The sequence below is a fragment of the Triturus cristatus genome, chromosome 1_2 (genome assembly GCF_964204655.1).
Source record: "Triturus cristatus chromosome 1_2, aTriCri1.1, whole genome shotgun sequence".
Lineage (NCBI taxonomy): Eukaryota > Metazoa > Chordata > Amphibia > Caudata > Salamandridae > Triturus > Triturus cristatus.
This window is the reverse complement of record NC_140580.1, coordinates 277,393,916-277,411,303: the sequence shown is the minus strand read 5'-3', so window position 1 is coordinate 277,411,303 and position 17,388 is coordinate 277,393,916. Positions and strand designations below refer to the sequence as shown.

The window sequence follows — 17,388 nt, the reverse complement described above, 5'->3', positions numbered from 1 at the left end:
TGTTTTAACTGGTGGGGGCATGTAGGGGAAAGACTTCGGGGTATCGAGTGGCATAATCCACCACCACTAAAGCATAGAGGTTACCCTTCTTGGTCCGTGGGAGTGGACCTATAAGGTCCATGCCTGTTCTCTCGAAAGGAGTTCCAATTATAGGAAGAGGTTGCAATGGTACAGAAGGTGGCCTGTATGGATTCCCCCTTTGGCATATCTCACACTCCTGACAGAATCGGGTGACATGCACGAATATGCCAGGCCAATAGAAGTGACGTAGCAGCATCTCTATGGTTTTCTGGGCCCCGCTGTGACCCGTCAGTAGGTGAAAATGCGCAAAGAAAAGTACCGGTTCTCGAAAAGCCTGAGGCACTACGAGTTGAGGTGTGTCGCCCTCCTTCTTTACCCTGTAGAGTAGGTCATTCTGAATGTGGAACAAAGGATATACCGGTTTCTGGGAAGTAGGGGCTTGTTGGGCATGATCCCATGAGGGTTGGAGAGTGGGGTCGCTGTGCTGGGCATAGTGAAAGCTTTTATCAGACAGCCAGGGGGCCTGGGTAAGGAGGGAGGGGCGTGGTGAGGTGGGTGTTCCCCTAGCGTTAAGGGTGTTCGTTAGGATTGTTAGAAAAGAGGGATTGTCCCGGCCTAGGATTACTTCTTCGGGAAGAGAGGGGAGGACCCCGAGCTTGGCTTCTAGGACCACCCCATTTGGGAGGGAGACTGGAAGAGACACTAAAGAGTAACGCTTAATGTCCCCATGCACACATCGGATAGGAACCTCTTGTCTCGTTTTAGGGTAAGGGAGCTGCACCAGGGTTTGGTGAATGACTGATTGTCCACAACCAGAGTCTAACAGGGCTCTCACAGGGACTCCTCCCACATACACACTTACATAGAAGCTTGGTCCCATTTCCTCAGAGTATGGAATGGATCGGGGAACGCAACCTATGTCCATTGGTTCTTCAGCTACTTTCTTTCTGGGACAGTTCCTGGCGATGTGACCCAAGTCTCCACATTTGAAACACTGGGGCTTCCTTACAGGTATAGGTTCCGGACGATACTGCAGTGACTTCAGGGGTTCGACATTGGGCTTCGTTGGTATTCTCTCTGGTTTAGCCACAGAAGGGGAGGAGCGTACAGGTTTTTCAGTGTCCCAAGGCAGGGCACGGGTTGTGCTCTATAGAAGGACGTCACCATTTCAACGGCTTGTTCGCTTGTTAACCGGGTATGTTGTTTGAGCCAGCGCTGTATAGGAGGATAAGGGAAGGCTTCTATGTATTGTTCCAATAAGATAAGTGACATAATTTCCTCCTTGGTGCTTGTTTGGGGTTTTAGCCACTTCTCTGCTGCAGTCTTGAGTTTAAAGTAAAGGGTTTTCGGGTTAACTGCTGGAGTTCCCCTCTCCTTTCTAAACCTGACTCGGTAGGCCTCCGCATCCATTCCAAGATGGTCTAAGATATGTCCACTTGCGTTCGCCACCTGGTAGGCTGATTGGGCCTCTCCGGTAAGGCCTCTGGCCATCCCGACACTCGGGCTGCTCATTCAAAATTTAGGAGGAACGCATCGGGATCCTCCCCCATTGCTGTGTACTTTTGCAAGGAAACATTGGGGCCTGACCCAGCGCGGTTTTGCAATTGGGTGGTTAGCTGAAGGCGGTCATCCGCAACTTCCTGTAACCTTTCTACTTGGTTAGTAATAGTGTTCCTGAACAGATCCCTGTCTGCCAGGGCGGACGTCATCTGTTTTTCTACGGCCCACTCAAGCTTCTCCTGGCCACGTATGAGTTGTTGAATGAGGTTTTCCATGTCTTTGTTTGAAGGAGGCGCTTCTATCCTCCTTCTGACACCACATGTGGTGCACAGTAGAAGAAGGCAAGGAGACAGGGATTGCTTGTGCAAACACAGGGGTTTTATTTACTCTAGCACAATCCCCAGGCACAGATCATGGATCATATAAGAAGTTCAAGGAGTCTTCACTCTCTTGCGTCAGAGAGTAGGGGGTAGTCAGGAGGTTTTTGTGGCTTCTCTTCCAATGAGAGACAGGAGTCTGTCAGGTAGCTTCCTCCGTTCCGTGACCCAGTAAGCAGGAACACAAAAATAAAAAGGAAAAAAAAAAGACCTCGTAGGGGGAACATTAAAAACTGGGAAAGGGGGAGTGAAGGATCAAACACCCGACCAACACCAGTGACGCGCTATTACTTTCCTGGAAGTGCTTACGCCCCGTGAGAGTATGGCATTCAAACACGTCCCCAAGCTATAGCGGTTTAGCGGGTGGCCCATCCCTTCCTCACCGACTTCCCCTTGTCCCACACAGCCCCCAGTTGGCCCGTACCCTTGTAAGCCACAACCCTCCTGGGCCGTGGCAGGCTTCAGCGTGTCGCCAGAGTAGGTCCGGCTCCCTCTTTCCCTAGTCCTCGTTTGGTGATCCGTCCATCTGCTCGGCTTCTGCTTTCAGCTCCACTTTCAGCTTGGCAGAGTTCCGCAGTCCTCCTAGCCCTGGCACCACAAGGAATGTCCATACTTCGGGTTCGGGCTCCTCTGATGCATGTAGACAGGTTCACGGGGAGCACGCCAGTTCCGCCGTCTCTTCCTCTTTGAAGGGAGATCCGTCAGCTGACCAAGTCACGTGAGTGGCCAGGGAGGCCAGGGAAAGTGAGGTCTTAAAGGGACAATGCGCCGCAGGAGTAGGAGTCTGAAAACAGAGGAGGGGACATGGTGACAGGTAAGGCGGCATCTGATCAGTATAAGGGGCGAAGGAGGGCGGGTCAGCAGGCTGCGCTTCGCCACCGATTATAAATATTTATTTTCATTTATGTAAACCATTTTTGTGAAATGTTAAGGTTTTGTGCGTTTTTGTAACTGTAAAGAATATGATTTGACTGTATGTTTAATGTGGGAATAATCACATTTGTCCCGTGATCTGATTTAAATGATAAATGACTTTGAACAAAAAGACATAATCATGAGTAAATAAATACTACAGACCAAAGAAATTAGTAAATGGTCTGAATCTGTTCAAGTAATATGCAGTCTTTGAACATGACGGCTAGATAGTTCATTGATTTAATGTTTATAGACCCTATCTAGTTGTCATTCACTAGACAGCCTCACACAATGGGGACCTTAGCCTCCTGCTCTGGGTTTGAGGTACATAAAAGGTTCTCCAACATCCTAAACCAGCCCCTGGACCAAGCTTCAGTGAGATCCTGACCCCGGTGTTGCCCCTAAGGTTCTGTACCGTTGGTGTGGCCCAGGGAGCTATATTCAAGCTTTTGGGTTGTTCGCGACAGTGAACAGGCCCGCTTACATCGAGACCTTGCTGCTCGCACCACAATTCAATGCAAAGCTCCGGCAGTTGCCCCTTCTTGCTACAACAACCTCTAGCGGGGACCCTAATACTAAGCTCCAGCAATGCCTGCTCTCTATGCCTGGCCTGCTCTTTGCGCTACTCCAGCAGCCTCCTGCAACTCTCTCCCTGCCCCTCCCAGCCCTCTCCATCATGAATAGGATTTTTGCCATGGGTTTGAGAAGGTAAATTTCCGCGGGTCCAACCTGTGAACTGTAGCCGGCATGCACTTTTTCGTGGTCAGCCTGAAAGAGTAGCTTTGACCCAGTCCAGTGCGACCCTATAGTCGCGGTTGGATCATTTTGCTTTTTGGCACTATTTTACACTTAAATGTTTAAAAAATCCTAACTCAATTTATATTAATTTTCTTGCACTCACAATACAAGCCTCAGGCAATAATAATGGAATGAGGGAAGTCTCCATGGCCAGGAGGGCTTCCAGAGCCTGAAGGCTGAGTGGTCCACTTCTTATCTTCACCTTCTTGTTTTATTACTAACTCAAAGTGGGGTTGAAAAACTTTCTAAGGAAGTAAGATTAGGGTGAGAAAAATGGTTAAACTTTTAGGGGTCTGCTTTCCGTGTCCTAGAAGAAGCTGTCTGCTAGATTCCAACACCAAGTTGAAGGCCACTGAAGTGGATTTGAGACAATGAGGCACAATGTCAGGCACAAACTGCATTCTTGATTATAAACAGCTGGAAGTTGCAGTACAATCTTTTATCCAAATATCCTGCATGAATAATAGGAGAGTATAGACAGCATGGGTCTCTGAACAGAGGACAACTTTAAAATAGAATTGTAAATTTGTGTGTGATGAGCGCACTTTCTTAACAATATATCCATAGGAGTCATATCACCTAGAGCAACCTTTATGTTCATCAGCACACTAGAAATCAATGAGTACGGGCATCTGGAAATCTAGTGTAATACATTTTTTGGGACAGAGAGCGCTTAGTGCCTAAATAGGGCTTTGACCAATATTGTATTGGCGTAGAATTTGGGAGACACCCCAGTTACTAATCTATCGGCAGGGACTAGAGGATGTACTTAGGTCGCCTGGTGCCTTAAAAATACTATGGGTCAGGTACATCAAGCAAACTTTTATCCAACTCGGCTGTGCGAATCTTTGGCCTACTCCAGCAGACGTTAGTGGGATAACCAAAGCTGCCTTAAAGAGCTTCTATTGGCAGTATATGACATTCACATACATTGGGTAAATGGGAACAGGATCTCGAGCTTCTGCATTCCTTGATTTTAAAGTAGATTAAATTGTAACCCTTTCTTGATGAGGTCAAGCCCCTTATATCTAAGTCACTATATTTGAAATTCCGATATGGGTCTCTTCCTCTATGTTCTTTTACCTCCAAATGGCGGCGAGCAAATAAGGATCTGGAAGGAACTTGCCCTTTTTTAGTGCTGGACTGAATGAGACCCTTGAACATGCTTTGCTCTTTTCCCCAGCTTACCAAGGATATCGAAAAAATGGATACTTCCACTTTGTCGGCTTTTGGGCATACAAGATTACAGAATAGCAATTAGGATATTGATAAGCGATACGAGACGATCCATAGTGTTTGCAGTCTCACGATTTCTGTTCTGTATGTGGAGACTAAGGTCCAAATATCTGTAGTCCAGTGATTCTGTTTTATTATCGCTTGATTTGCACATATCTTGTATGTAAATTGCTACTTAATTGTATCACTGGAATGATTTTATCTATTCATTTATGTACTGCATTAATAGATTTTATCAAATTAATATATTTGTATGTACTTTCATGGCTCTGTGCTGAATAAAGAAACTTATGATGATTTTTCTTTTTTATGTTTAACTAGTGTAAAGGGATGATCTCGAAAGTCAGAGATGGTATAAAGAAAAACCTTAGCAGTCTATCTGAGCTTGGCTAGCTGTGTCCAGACTAACAAATGTGAAAAATGAAGCTGGGCTGGTGGCATATTTTTAACTGAAATTGCTCCTGTCTCCAATGCAGGAGGCACTTCTGGAGGTGCATTAAATAACGAATGAAGAATGTCTCTCCAGACAGCAAGATACTCACTTCTCTCGGAAACATAAATAAAATATTGGCTTTCAGGAGGCTGTCCTATTAATGTCATTCCATGGGGGTGGGGTGTTTAAGAAAACGGGTACTGTTTTTGTTTCCACCCTCTAGACATAAAGTTTATAATATGGAAGAGGAACATAGTGGCAGTGCTGGCAATGGTCTGTATTGATTTTGTTACATTTTTCACCGGTTTGAGTGCAATAATCATTAAAAGACTTATGTAATTTAGTAATAACATACACATTTTGTTCTTGATAATTGAAACAGGCCAAGAGACATACAGTACGAAAAAATATTCCAGATGCTTTAAAAAAGGCTTGTGAATCCCTTGCTGTGGTGATGAAAGGATGCTGGGACATGAACCCAACAAGAAGGTCTTCTCCTGAAACTTTATCTACGAATATTGAATGTGTGAAACATGAATGGTATGAATTTCGGTAAGTTGAAATGGTGCATGTAGAATGTGCAGTATTTTTTCTGCCATAGTTTATCTTTATGTTTGTCTTCATGAATAGATTTGTCTTAATATACTGTGCGTGTTGCAGTCACGTGCCTAAACCTGTTGCAGATATATAGATAAGAGACTAAGGTTTGCCAATTAGAATAAGTGGCTGGATCAACTCAACTCTTATTCTTCAGAATAGAGTTTAGGCTGTGCAACGGATTACTTATATTGCATCTGCTACATCCATTATTTTGGAGTTAGTAGAAAGGAAATTATTTCATAATGGCAAACTTGTATAGGCAGACCTTTGCTATACTGTACACACTGCATGGCCATTAATGTAATGCCTGATTACAAAGCAACTATAAAGCTCAGTTCTCTATCCTGTTCCCCAACCTTTCATCAAACATTTTGTTCCATGAGATCTGCATCACCAGTGCCCTTTCTTTACACAGAACCTGAACATCCTAGTTACATTTAGCTAGATGTTTTAGAAAGAAGTTTCAAAAGCCTCTCACTTCTACAGATAGAACATGCTACTTATCATAACACTTTTTTTAAACTAAAGACCTCTATCTTACAAACAACATAATTAGAAATTAACTTTTCAATTGATCATTTATACATATCACATAATACGAGAGCAAAGGCTACTGATACAGCTACTAATAACAATAACTTGTTTCATTAACCTCTTCATGACAGTTAGTCATAACATTTGGACTTAGCAATCCATCTAATTTGCACAGAGCTTTCTTTGCATATGCTCAAATGAATCTTCAGATTTATGGGCTCATTTAATGTCTGATAGTCTGGACGTTAAACTGCGGAGGAGTGGAGGTACTGTCCCTGCCAAACTGGTGAAAACAAGGCCATTAAAGTTAAAGGTGCCTACCATTGTTGTAAAAAAACTTTCTCAAAAAGGCTCCCGTTTTCACAATTACTATTACTTTAATGGCTTATTATTTCTTGCTCTTTTTATTCCAAATCTTTTCTCTACTCCTATCTGTTCTAAAGAACCTCCTCTGTGTGTTGGCTATCATGTGTTTTCTGTGTTTAAATAGCCTTTTGAGTCTTTTTTAACTTTATGCATTATCGTCAGGCATTGAAAAATATACATAAACAATATAAACGTGCCTAATTCATTTTTAGGCTTAAATTCTGAAAGACTCCTGTCTCACACATTTATAATGTAATGCCTGCAAAGTAGGGGTGGGCGGAATTTGCGAAATTCACTTTCGCAAATTATCGCAAAAATGTTAAAAATCTCTGCAAACACGCGAAAATATCGCGAAGATGCGGAAGTTTTTTTCCCGCCCGTTCGCGGTATTTTCTGCGTGGTCGCGGCTCGCCAGCTTACCCATGCAGTTGCTCGCGGGCGCGGCCATCTTGTTTTCACTTGTCTCGTGGTGCATGATCGCGAGAAGAAAGACGTGATCGCGCGACGAATGACGTTACTGCGGGCGCGAACTGTCGCGAGACAGCGCAAATGGCTCCCAACAATCCAACATCTCGTGGAGAACGCGACCGGATCGGGAAAACTTGTCGGCGAACGCGGGGATTCAGGTAAAGCAATCGTGCGCACGCAAGAATGTATTATTTTACAGCGCGAGCAAGCAAAAAATTCTTGTAAAATGTGGATTGCAGAAATTTTGACATTTTCGCGCTCTTCGCGGAACGCGAAAATGTTAAATTATCGCAATTTCCGTGAGCGGAACGGAATTTTAGCCCAGGCCTACTGCAAAGCTACATAAACAGATTTTGCTCAGTTTCAGTGCATATACTATCTTCAGAAGTAGTCCATAGAAAGACTACTTTTGGAGCTAGCATTCTGTTGCATTGACATTTCTCTTTTTTTTTTAAAGTGCTCCAGTAATGTGGTAGATGTGGGAAGGACCAAAATATGTGTACTGGAATGCCTTTCATTGATTCAAAAAGTCATGCTTTAGAAATGGATTGTTTAGTGGGGTGACGGAGAGCATCCACTTTTGTTTAATTGCATATGGGATGAATTAGAGACAGAAACATTCTCTACGAAGATGCGCAACCCAGTAACCCCTGGGAAGCTGCTGTTGCAATATAATACAAGGTACATTGCTGGCAAGGGGGTCATTTATGAAGGTAAATTAGTATCAATTCAAGAAGTTGATGTCCAAAAGAGTTAATCTAAAGCACATTCAAATAAAATGATAGATTGTAAAACTAAATTATGCAAAAAGTTCAAACAAGCATACACAGATTAGATATGCATAAAAAAAGCTTGTATTGTTTTGAAATAAATCAAAGTCACAGTTGTAGGGCACTTAAAACATACATAACCCAACATACCTTAATCATGTACAATGAAAGTAAAATCCTTCTGGGAAAATCATAGATTAATGTATGTAAAGTCCACTCTCTAAATCAATGGACACTTGATCCATTAATTACTATGTGAAAATTTGAACAGACGTCCACGTTCTGGACTCTTGTGTCACATGTACGTGAGACCATCCTAAGGACCATGAATAATACAAGAGTTTCATGATGACCCACAACAATAAAAGTCTAATGAAATCACAACAAAACAAAAATAATTATTAATGAAAGTATGCCTGTACAGAAGTAATCGTGACCATTCCAGAAATGTTGGTAATGTCCACCTGTGTTCCATTGCAAACAAAGGTTGAAGTCGAAGCAATATGCTAAAAATGTGATAGTTCAAATTAAGAAGTTGGGCTAGATCAATTAACACAATATTCATTAAAGTGGGGGAAAAAAATATATACTTACATATATATATAAATATACAAAGGATAAATCCCCTCTGAGCTTGCTGGACCAGTTATGGTTACACGGACACCACTTCATGCTAAGTAAGTGATTTATTAAATGGAAGGATGACGTCTTTGCGCCTACCTCGCTGGGCTTGTTCACATAACGAGGTGCATTTCAAATGTAACTGTATAGTGCAATACACATCACGTGATGAAACACTGTATATATATATATATATATATATATATATATATATAGATAGATACATTAGGGTGCCGATTCCGATCCTGTAAAACCCGGGAACGAATGGTCGTACGGAGCGTATTCTCCATACGACTCGTACCCGGGAAATCCTCCTTACAAAGCAGCAAGTACGATTCGTACAGAAATTCCATTTCCGTACGAATCGTACAAAACTACGTGCGGTGAAAAAATACCCACAATTCCGATCCGGGACATCACGTACGTGACGTCCGGACGGAGTCAGGCAGCGTTTTACGGACCAGCAAGTACGATTCGTGCCTACGTCACTTCGCACGGCTAATATTTTGCGGCAGCCAAAACCTCCCGGGAAATTGAGGATGACGCGAAGAAGGAGCACCGGTACGCGACGGACAGCCATGGACCCCATCCTACGTGTCATCCCGGCCCTCCTAGCCTACGACCTGGTGCACCGAAACCGCCGCGCACGCCACAGAAGGTCAGAACAACACCCAGGGGCAAAGGGGGGGGGGAGGGGCAGGAAACATAACCCCTACCCAAGTTACAAAAAATATATCCTGTACATACATTACCTCCAGGGTCTGGTCACTTCGGGGGGCGTGTCCACCTATCCCTGCGTACCGCCTCAACGGAAGTGGACGTCTACGCGTACCCGTCACCACTACAATGGTGGGACGGACCGTACCCATGCTCTGAGGGTGTGGGTACGGTCCGTACCACCATTGTAGTGGTGATGTAGAGGTACGCGTGGTACGGACCGTACCCACGCCCTCAGAGCTTGGGTACGGTCCGTACCACCATTGCAGTGGTGATGTAGGGGTACGCGTGGTATGGACCGTACCCACATCCTCAGAGCGTGGATACGGTCCGTACCACGCGTACTCCTACATCACCACTACAATGGTGGTACGGACCGTACCCACGCTCTCAGAGCGTGGGTATGGTCCATACCACGCGTACCCCTACATCACCACTACAATGGTGGTACGGACCGTACCCACGCCATCATAGCTTGGGTACGGTCCGTACCACGCGTACCCCTACATCACCACTACAATGGTGGTACGGACCGTACCCACGCCCTCAGAGCATGGTACGGTCCGTACCACCATTGCAGTGGTGATGTAGGGGTACGCGTGGTACGGACCGTACCCACGCCCTCAGAGCGTGGGTACGGTCCGTACCACGCGTACCCCTACATCACCACTACAATGGTGGTACGGACCGTACCCACGCCCTCATAGCGTGGTTACGGTCCGTACCACGCATACTCCTACATCACCACTACAATGGTGGTACGGACCGTACCCACGCCCTCAGAGCGTGGGTACGGTCCGTACCACCATTGCAGTGGTGATGTAGGGGTACGCGTGGTACGGACCGTACCCACGCCCTCAGAGCGTGGGTACGGTCCATACCATGCGTACCCCTACATCACCACTACAATGGTGGTACGGACCGTACCCACGCCCTCAGAGCGTGTGTACGGTCTGTACCACGTGTACCCCTACATCACCACTACAACGGTGGTACGGACCGTACCCACGCCCTCAGAGCGTGGGTACGGTGTGTACCACCATTGCAGTGGTGATGTAGGGGTACGCATGGTATGGACCGTACCCAACCGATGAATGCGGGGGATACGGACCGCATCACCCGTACCCCTAGGGCACCAGTACATTTGTGAGACAAGGCGTACACATGCCACAAATGTTGGTTTAGGGCCTGGTGCAGCATATAACCAGTACATTGGGGGGGTGTATGGCCAGGACAGCAGTGTACTGCACCAAGGGTGCGGGTGGTTGGGTGGGTGGCTGCCTAGGATTCCCAGCAGTGGACAAAGACATGTGAGGTGTGGGTGCAGAGGAATACCAGCAGTGGACAGAGACATGTGAGGGGTGGGTGCCTATCACTCCCATCAGTGGACAGAGACATGTGAGGGGTGGGTGCAGAGTACTCCCAGCATTGGACAGAGACATGGGGGTGGATGCAGAGGACGCCCAGAAGTGGACAGAGACATGGGGGTGGGTGCAGAGGACTCCCAGCAGAGGACAGAGACATGGGGGTGGATGCAGAGTACTCCCATCAGTGGACAAAGACATGTGAGGGGTGGGTGCCTATCACTCCCAGCAGTGGACAGAGAGATGGGGTGGATGCAGAGGAATACCAGCAGTGGACAGAGACATGTGAGGGGTGGGTGCCTATCACTCCCAGCAGTGGACAGAGACATGTGAGGGGTGGGTGCCTATCACTCCCATCAGTGGACAGAGACATGTGAGGGGTGGGTGCAGAGTACTCCCAGCAGTGGACAGAGACATGGGGGTGGATGCAGAGGACTCCCAGCAGTGGACAGAGACATGGGGGTGGATGCAGAGGACCCCCAGCAGGGACAGAGACATGGGGGTGGGTGCCCGAGGACTCCCAGCAGTGGACAGAGACATGGAGGTGGATGCAGAGTACTCCCATCAGTGGACAGAGACATGTGAGGGGTGGGTGCCTATCACTCCCAGCAGTGGACAGAGAGATGGGGGTGAATGCAGAGGAATACCAGCAGTGGACAGAGACATGTGAGGGGTGGGTGCCTATCACTCCCATCAGTGGACAGAGACATGTGAGGGGTGGGTGCAGAGTACTCCCAGCAGTGGACAGAGACATGGGAGTGGATGCAGAGGACTCCCAGCAGTGAACAGAGACATTGAGGTGGGTACAGAGGACTCCCAGCAGTGGACAGAGACATGGGGGTGGATGCAGAGTACTCCCATCAGTGGACAGAGACATATGAGGGGTGGGTGCCTATCACTCCCAGCAGTGGACAGAGAGATGGGGGTGGATGCAGAGGAATACCAACAGTGGACAGAGACATGTGAGGGGTGGGTGCCTATCACTCCCAGCAGTGGACAGAGACATGTGAGGGGTGGGTGCCTATCACTCCCATCAGTGGACAGAGACATGTCAGGGGTGGGTGAAGAGTACTCCCAGCAGTGGACACAGACATGGGGTGTGTACATCATTATCAGATGACCAAAACTCCATGGGTGAATGTACGCATCCCGACTTTTCGACTATGTTGAAAGTGCCATAACAACGCATCACTGACAGCAGTGTCCCACTCCCATGAGGATGGATGTCTTTCCCCTACTGCATGGCACACCACATGTGGTTGTGAGGACAAATGACACATGCATACCCACCCCTGGCAGATGCAGCACAATACACACACAGAGATCATGCCACGAGACTGTATAGTCATGTCAATGCCTACTAAACTAAGAGAGCCAAAGGGAACACACACTGTCACGCACATCCCAGGACTGATAGGAATGTACAGGTGCTGGGACAGCCACCAAGATGTTGTCTCTCATGGAAGGAATAGGGTGGAGTTCCCACAGATACAATGCCCACAATTGTCAGTCAGGTGCCCAAATACCCTGCAGAACAAGTACCATATTTGTGCTAGGCTGGGATTACACACATGCAGAGTGCGGAAAAGGGAGAATTACTCCCTGAAGGCAAGGCAACATACTCAATACACAAGTACAGCGACTAGCAAGGATGGCACAGACGATGCAGCCGGAGACATTGCTGAGCAGGCATGGCCATAGTTGAAAGAATCCGTCACCAACAAAGGGAATGTATACACAGGTCAGCACCACAATTGTGCAACTCTCTGCAGTGAAGATGTCAGGTGCCACGGAGGAAGGGACACACCTTGGTACAATGTCTCAAAAAGCGAATAACACACACAACCAAAGATCCTTTGCAGAGACCTTGTGATGGCACGCAGATCCCATGGCCCACCTCCTGACCATCAGACTTGAACCTTTGCCCGAAACATAACACATTACCACAACCCCAACTCCTGGGGTATCAGCACCAACATCAATACCTGTAATGCAATAGTGTTCAAAGTCAAAAGAAAATGCTTTAATCAGCATAAGATAAAAATTGTATCAACAACACTATATACAAAGGCCAGTGGCCAGTCCAGAATAGAAGTCCTTGGGGGGACACATGGGCACGTGTCTCCCCTAGCTTGCCTGCACATTAGAACCCTCAGGTTCGTCGACTGGGGGGGGGGCCATCATGTGGGGAAGGACCAGGCACCGCAGGGACAGGAGGTGGAAGGGTAGGTGTGGTGGGTGCAGGGCTGGACGCATCCACCACAGGGGGTGGGGCAGCACCAAAGGTGGAGGTGAGCTCGGCGCTGCACACTTCTGCCAGGTCGTCCAGAGTATCCCCTGCACCCGAAGAAACCACAGGCACAAAGGAGGGGGGGGGGTCGGAGGGATGGGGTGCAGCGCTACTGGGGGAGGGGGTGGACAGGGGGGGGATCAACTCCCCTAACCGGGGAGTGCCTTGCCCGTTTGCGGGCTGGTGAGCCAGTGGGGCTGAGGCCCAGCACAGCCAAGTAGCTCTCCTTGTCTGACTGTGTGGCAGGGGAGCCAAGGGGAGTGCCTTTGGAGGGACTGGGTAGTGAGGCACGTGGACTCAGACTGTGGCTGCGTGTATGCCTGTGTGCCCCAGACCCAGTGGGTGTGCCTTTATCCCCCTGAGTGTGCGTGCCAGGAGGTGTGTGCTTGCCCTTACGTGTTTGTGTGCTGCCTGTGTCTGGTGGGGTGCGTGCTTGGGAATGTCTGGGTGTGCATGGGACAGGGAAGTGTGGATGGTGCAGGGGTAGGGGGGGACGAAGCGCTGCAGGATTCTCACTGCTGCCATCAGTGAAGAGTCCATGGACCTCAGCAACATCCGTTGGTCTGACATCGCTGCTGACATGCCCTCCATGAACGACACCATCTGTGTCAGCATTCTGGTGTGGCCATGGAGGACATTCAGCATCGATGTCTGGCCAACCTGCAACTGCCTCTGAATGTCCACAGACTCTGCAGTGAGGGCAGCAGGGGGGACAAAGGCAGGGGGTGCAGTGCCTGGCACGAACGAGACACGGTGGTGCCCTGCACGGACAGAAGGGACCGGAGCAACTGGGAGGGCGGTGATGGGAATGGAGGAGGCGCTGACAGATGTTGTTCTGCTACCAGGTGTTGTAGCAGCCTCCGCCCCCTCGAGGAGTTCAGCCTCAGACCCGTCAGCGTTGTAGTCAGTGTCGCCACCAGACAGGTCCTCCGCCTGACTCCCCTCGCCCTCCGTGCCACTTGCTCCCGCATACTCGCCAGCAGTGGTGGCACCGGTGCTGGATCCCTCCTCAAGGTCCGTGCAGGTGTCTCCCTCGGTGTCCTCCGATGATGCTGTGGGCAAGGTGAAGATATAGAAATTAATCAGTCACCTGTATACATCTGACACATGAGTCCAAACAAAATAGGTCACAGTGCATATCAGGAAAAGCATCATGAGTAACATCTACATTACTCCGTACATATGTAAGCCCTGCACTCCCCAGTTGGTTGACCCACCATGCCACTTGGAAACAAGGAAAATCAGGACACTACAGAAAATGACTTGATATCGAATTATACTGAGAAGCTAGTGTCTGGGAACAGTTGAGCACAGCAATACTATGAAGGCATGCCACCTCTTGTTTACTGTGAACGAAACAGTATTGGTGCACCCAAGGGTAAATAACAGACCACAATGCTGAAGGTGTCCCCACAATCAGAGACCTGTGAGTACTTTAGAAACCCAAACCAAATACATTGTGATCCGTTGGGAATCACCACACTTTACTAACCCTGGGCGTTATACTACGCTTCGCCCACGTAGTGTACGTAGCTTCCTGCTTCGCAGTTTTCGAAGCGGGCGAAGCAGGCAGCGCTACGCACACGTCAGGGCGAAGAGTAGCTGCCTGCCACCCGCCACCCGCCTCCTGCCCACCCTCCTTTTAAAATAATATAATACATGATAAAATATTTAAAAGTAAAGACTTACCTGCAGCGCGGCGTCTCCGGGGCTCCCTCTTCCTCGTTTCCAACTTCTTGTGACAAATGCGCATGCGCGGACGCCCGCACATGCGCATTTCTCGCAAACCTCACTCTGCACATGTGCCACTTGCCTGTGGGGTGTCACAGGTGTGGGGCTAGCTCAGCAAGTCAGACACACAGCACAGCTTACTTCTCACATCAGATGGGTAGAGCTGTTGCCTCCTCCATGCAGCTGTGGTGCAACACTTCACATAGACACTCACCAACATGACAAGGAACATTCACACACATCAATGTCCAGGGGGCGTACACATCACTTGGACACTCTCACCACAGCTCCACTCAACTCAGACACATCTGTGGGAACAGTCACCTGTCACACCGGGGGACCACTGAATCACCTCAGGACAATAGACAAAAAATGCCACAAAGTATTAGCCAGGCTGAATGTGTCATGCACTGTGCAGTGAATGTCACAGTAAGCACAATGCAAGTGAGGAGTGCACACATGAACTACATCATGCTCTGCATGGGAGACATAAGGCTTTCCCCCCCGGGACCCACTCTAAACAACATTGCATGTCTGTCACACCTGGACACAATGCCAGAAGTGACAGTCACAAAAATGGTGCACAGTCAAAGCTAGTGGAGTCAGCACTCAATTCAATTCAATTCAAAGAACTTTATTCGGTTATTAGAAAAATAACCATAAAAGCACAGTTAAAATATCACACCAAATTTCCACAGATTTTAACAATAGAAGGATAAAAATCAATAAATGCAGATAAAAAACTTTTAAAATTTTTTTAAAACACAGTTACAGAGGCAATAATATAGACATTATCCAAATACTGCAAAGCCAAGAATGCTGGTCGACATTGTCTCAGACCCAGTCTTTTTAGGACAGGAATAATCCATGTTTTCCTAGGCTTCGCGTAAAATGTGCAGAAAAACATTATATGAATAGATGACTGGGCTGATATATCATCACATGGGCAATTACTGTCAGGTTGTCACTCTGCAGGATCCATTCGCAGTGATAAGCTCCACCTAGGGGCCTGCCAAACACCCTGAAGATTAAATAAATACAGGGTATTCTACTGATACGGCGAGGGAAAAAACCCCCAAAGGGGAAAAAAACCTCAGGGAGGGAAAGGAAGGGGCTGCAGCGAAGGGAAGCTGAAAAACAAAAACACACAGGTTAATACAAAGTCACTTCCTACTCTCAGTATATCTCGCTAAAGAAAGGAGCGTCACCTGAGCCAGCTCGGCATAGCGGCTTCACCGCAGCGTTTCATTCCTTGTGCCGTCCTTCCCCTACAGAACACAAGAACACCAGTTAGGGGACACTGCACTCCTTGCCCACTTAAGGTATATCTATGAAAGAACTGATAGCCACGTACCCCCCTTACGATGGAAATACCATGGCATGTAAATTCCTCTGCAGGGTCACCCTTCGGGCTATCCTCCTGGTATGTTCCCTCCAAACAACAAACTAAATAAAGTACTCGGTGAATGTTGTAACGATAATGTCACGCCACCTTCGGTGTATATTGCTCCATATACACCGATGAAACTAACAAGCACCCTTTCGAGGTTCCAATGTCCAACAAACACGGGAGGGCGTAGGGTTTAACTACTGCCGTCCGCTTTGTATTAATAATCCACCCTACCGGCCTCAAACCTTTGTGACGGTAATGCGGAGGATTCCCCCCAGCATTCCGCCCCTTGCAGATATCTCTTACAGTCCTGGAGTCTATCCGCTCCCTTTGTCTCCGGAAAGCAATGGTCCTTACAAACGCTCCACTCCCCGACACACCAGCCTGATTCCCCGGTACCTGCACGAGCGTCCCGCTCGTCCTCAGACCTCCAGCCCTGGATCAGCAAAGACAAAACGAAGACCAGCGCCGGACTTGGGAGTCTGGAACCGCTCCTCTGGTTGCGCTGCTTCTCGCACTGCCTCCGGACCCTCCATAACTGAGCGCAGAGGCTCCCGCCAAGTTCAGCTTAATCACGAACACTCCCCTACCGGCCTTGCCTCGCTATATCCGTCCGGCGGCAGGGCTTCTGGGAAATGTAGTTAAAAACCCACGGAAACGTGGGAGTTGTAGTCCAGGCAGGCGCCTAGGCTAAATCCTGACAATTACAGAGTGTTCTGGACCAATCATTTACCTCCGGGAAACTCAAAGATCGATGTAGAATATCTAATCTAAAACGTGTCAACAGAAACCTGTCATAATCCCTAGTAGTTAACAAAATATACGATTGTACATTTGTCGAGGTCAAAGTAAGATGGTGTGCTACCACAGAAGTCTTGGCTATTTCGCTTGATAATCTAACTTCACTCATGTATAACAAGCAGATATTTTTAAGGTCCTTCCTTGATACCCTACACATAGTAGATGGGTCGTTATAATATTCAACATGGCCTATTTGAATCAAAAAAGTTTTAACATATTTCAACCATCTTATGTGTTTTGCCCCATCAATGCCCAATGCGTCCTTTAAAACTTGGCGATTAAAAGCAGATTCTTCAGTCGTCCATACCCTATGCCACAAAAGAACAGGCTGTATCTTGATCACATCCCCGATATACGGCAGGCCCAATTCAGTGTGACAAATAAATGTTGACGTACTCTCAGGTACTGCTAGAAGATACCTGAGGAAGATGTTTTCTGCCAATTGTAGTAAATTAA

At 47.6% G+C, this 17,388-nt stretch overlaps 1 protein-coding gene across 6 annotated transcripts in view; it reads left to right on the top strand.

The window, feature by feature from the left end:
* LOC146867157 (uncharacterized) overlaps positions 1-17,388 on the top strand; it is a 1,274,092-nt gene that overhangs the window by 1,160,321 nt on the left and 96,383 nt on the right. For all 6 annotated transcript variants that reach the window (XM_085603699.1, XM_085603695.1, XM_085603693.1 and 3 more), the window contains one exon: positions 5,663-5,832. In XM_085603699.1, coding sequence (XP_085459825.1) covers positions 5,663-5,832 — 170 coding nt within the window. The remainder of the gene's footprint in view (positions 1-5,662; positions 5,833-17,388) is intronic.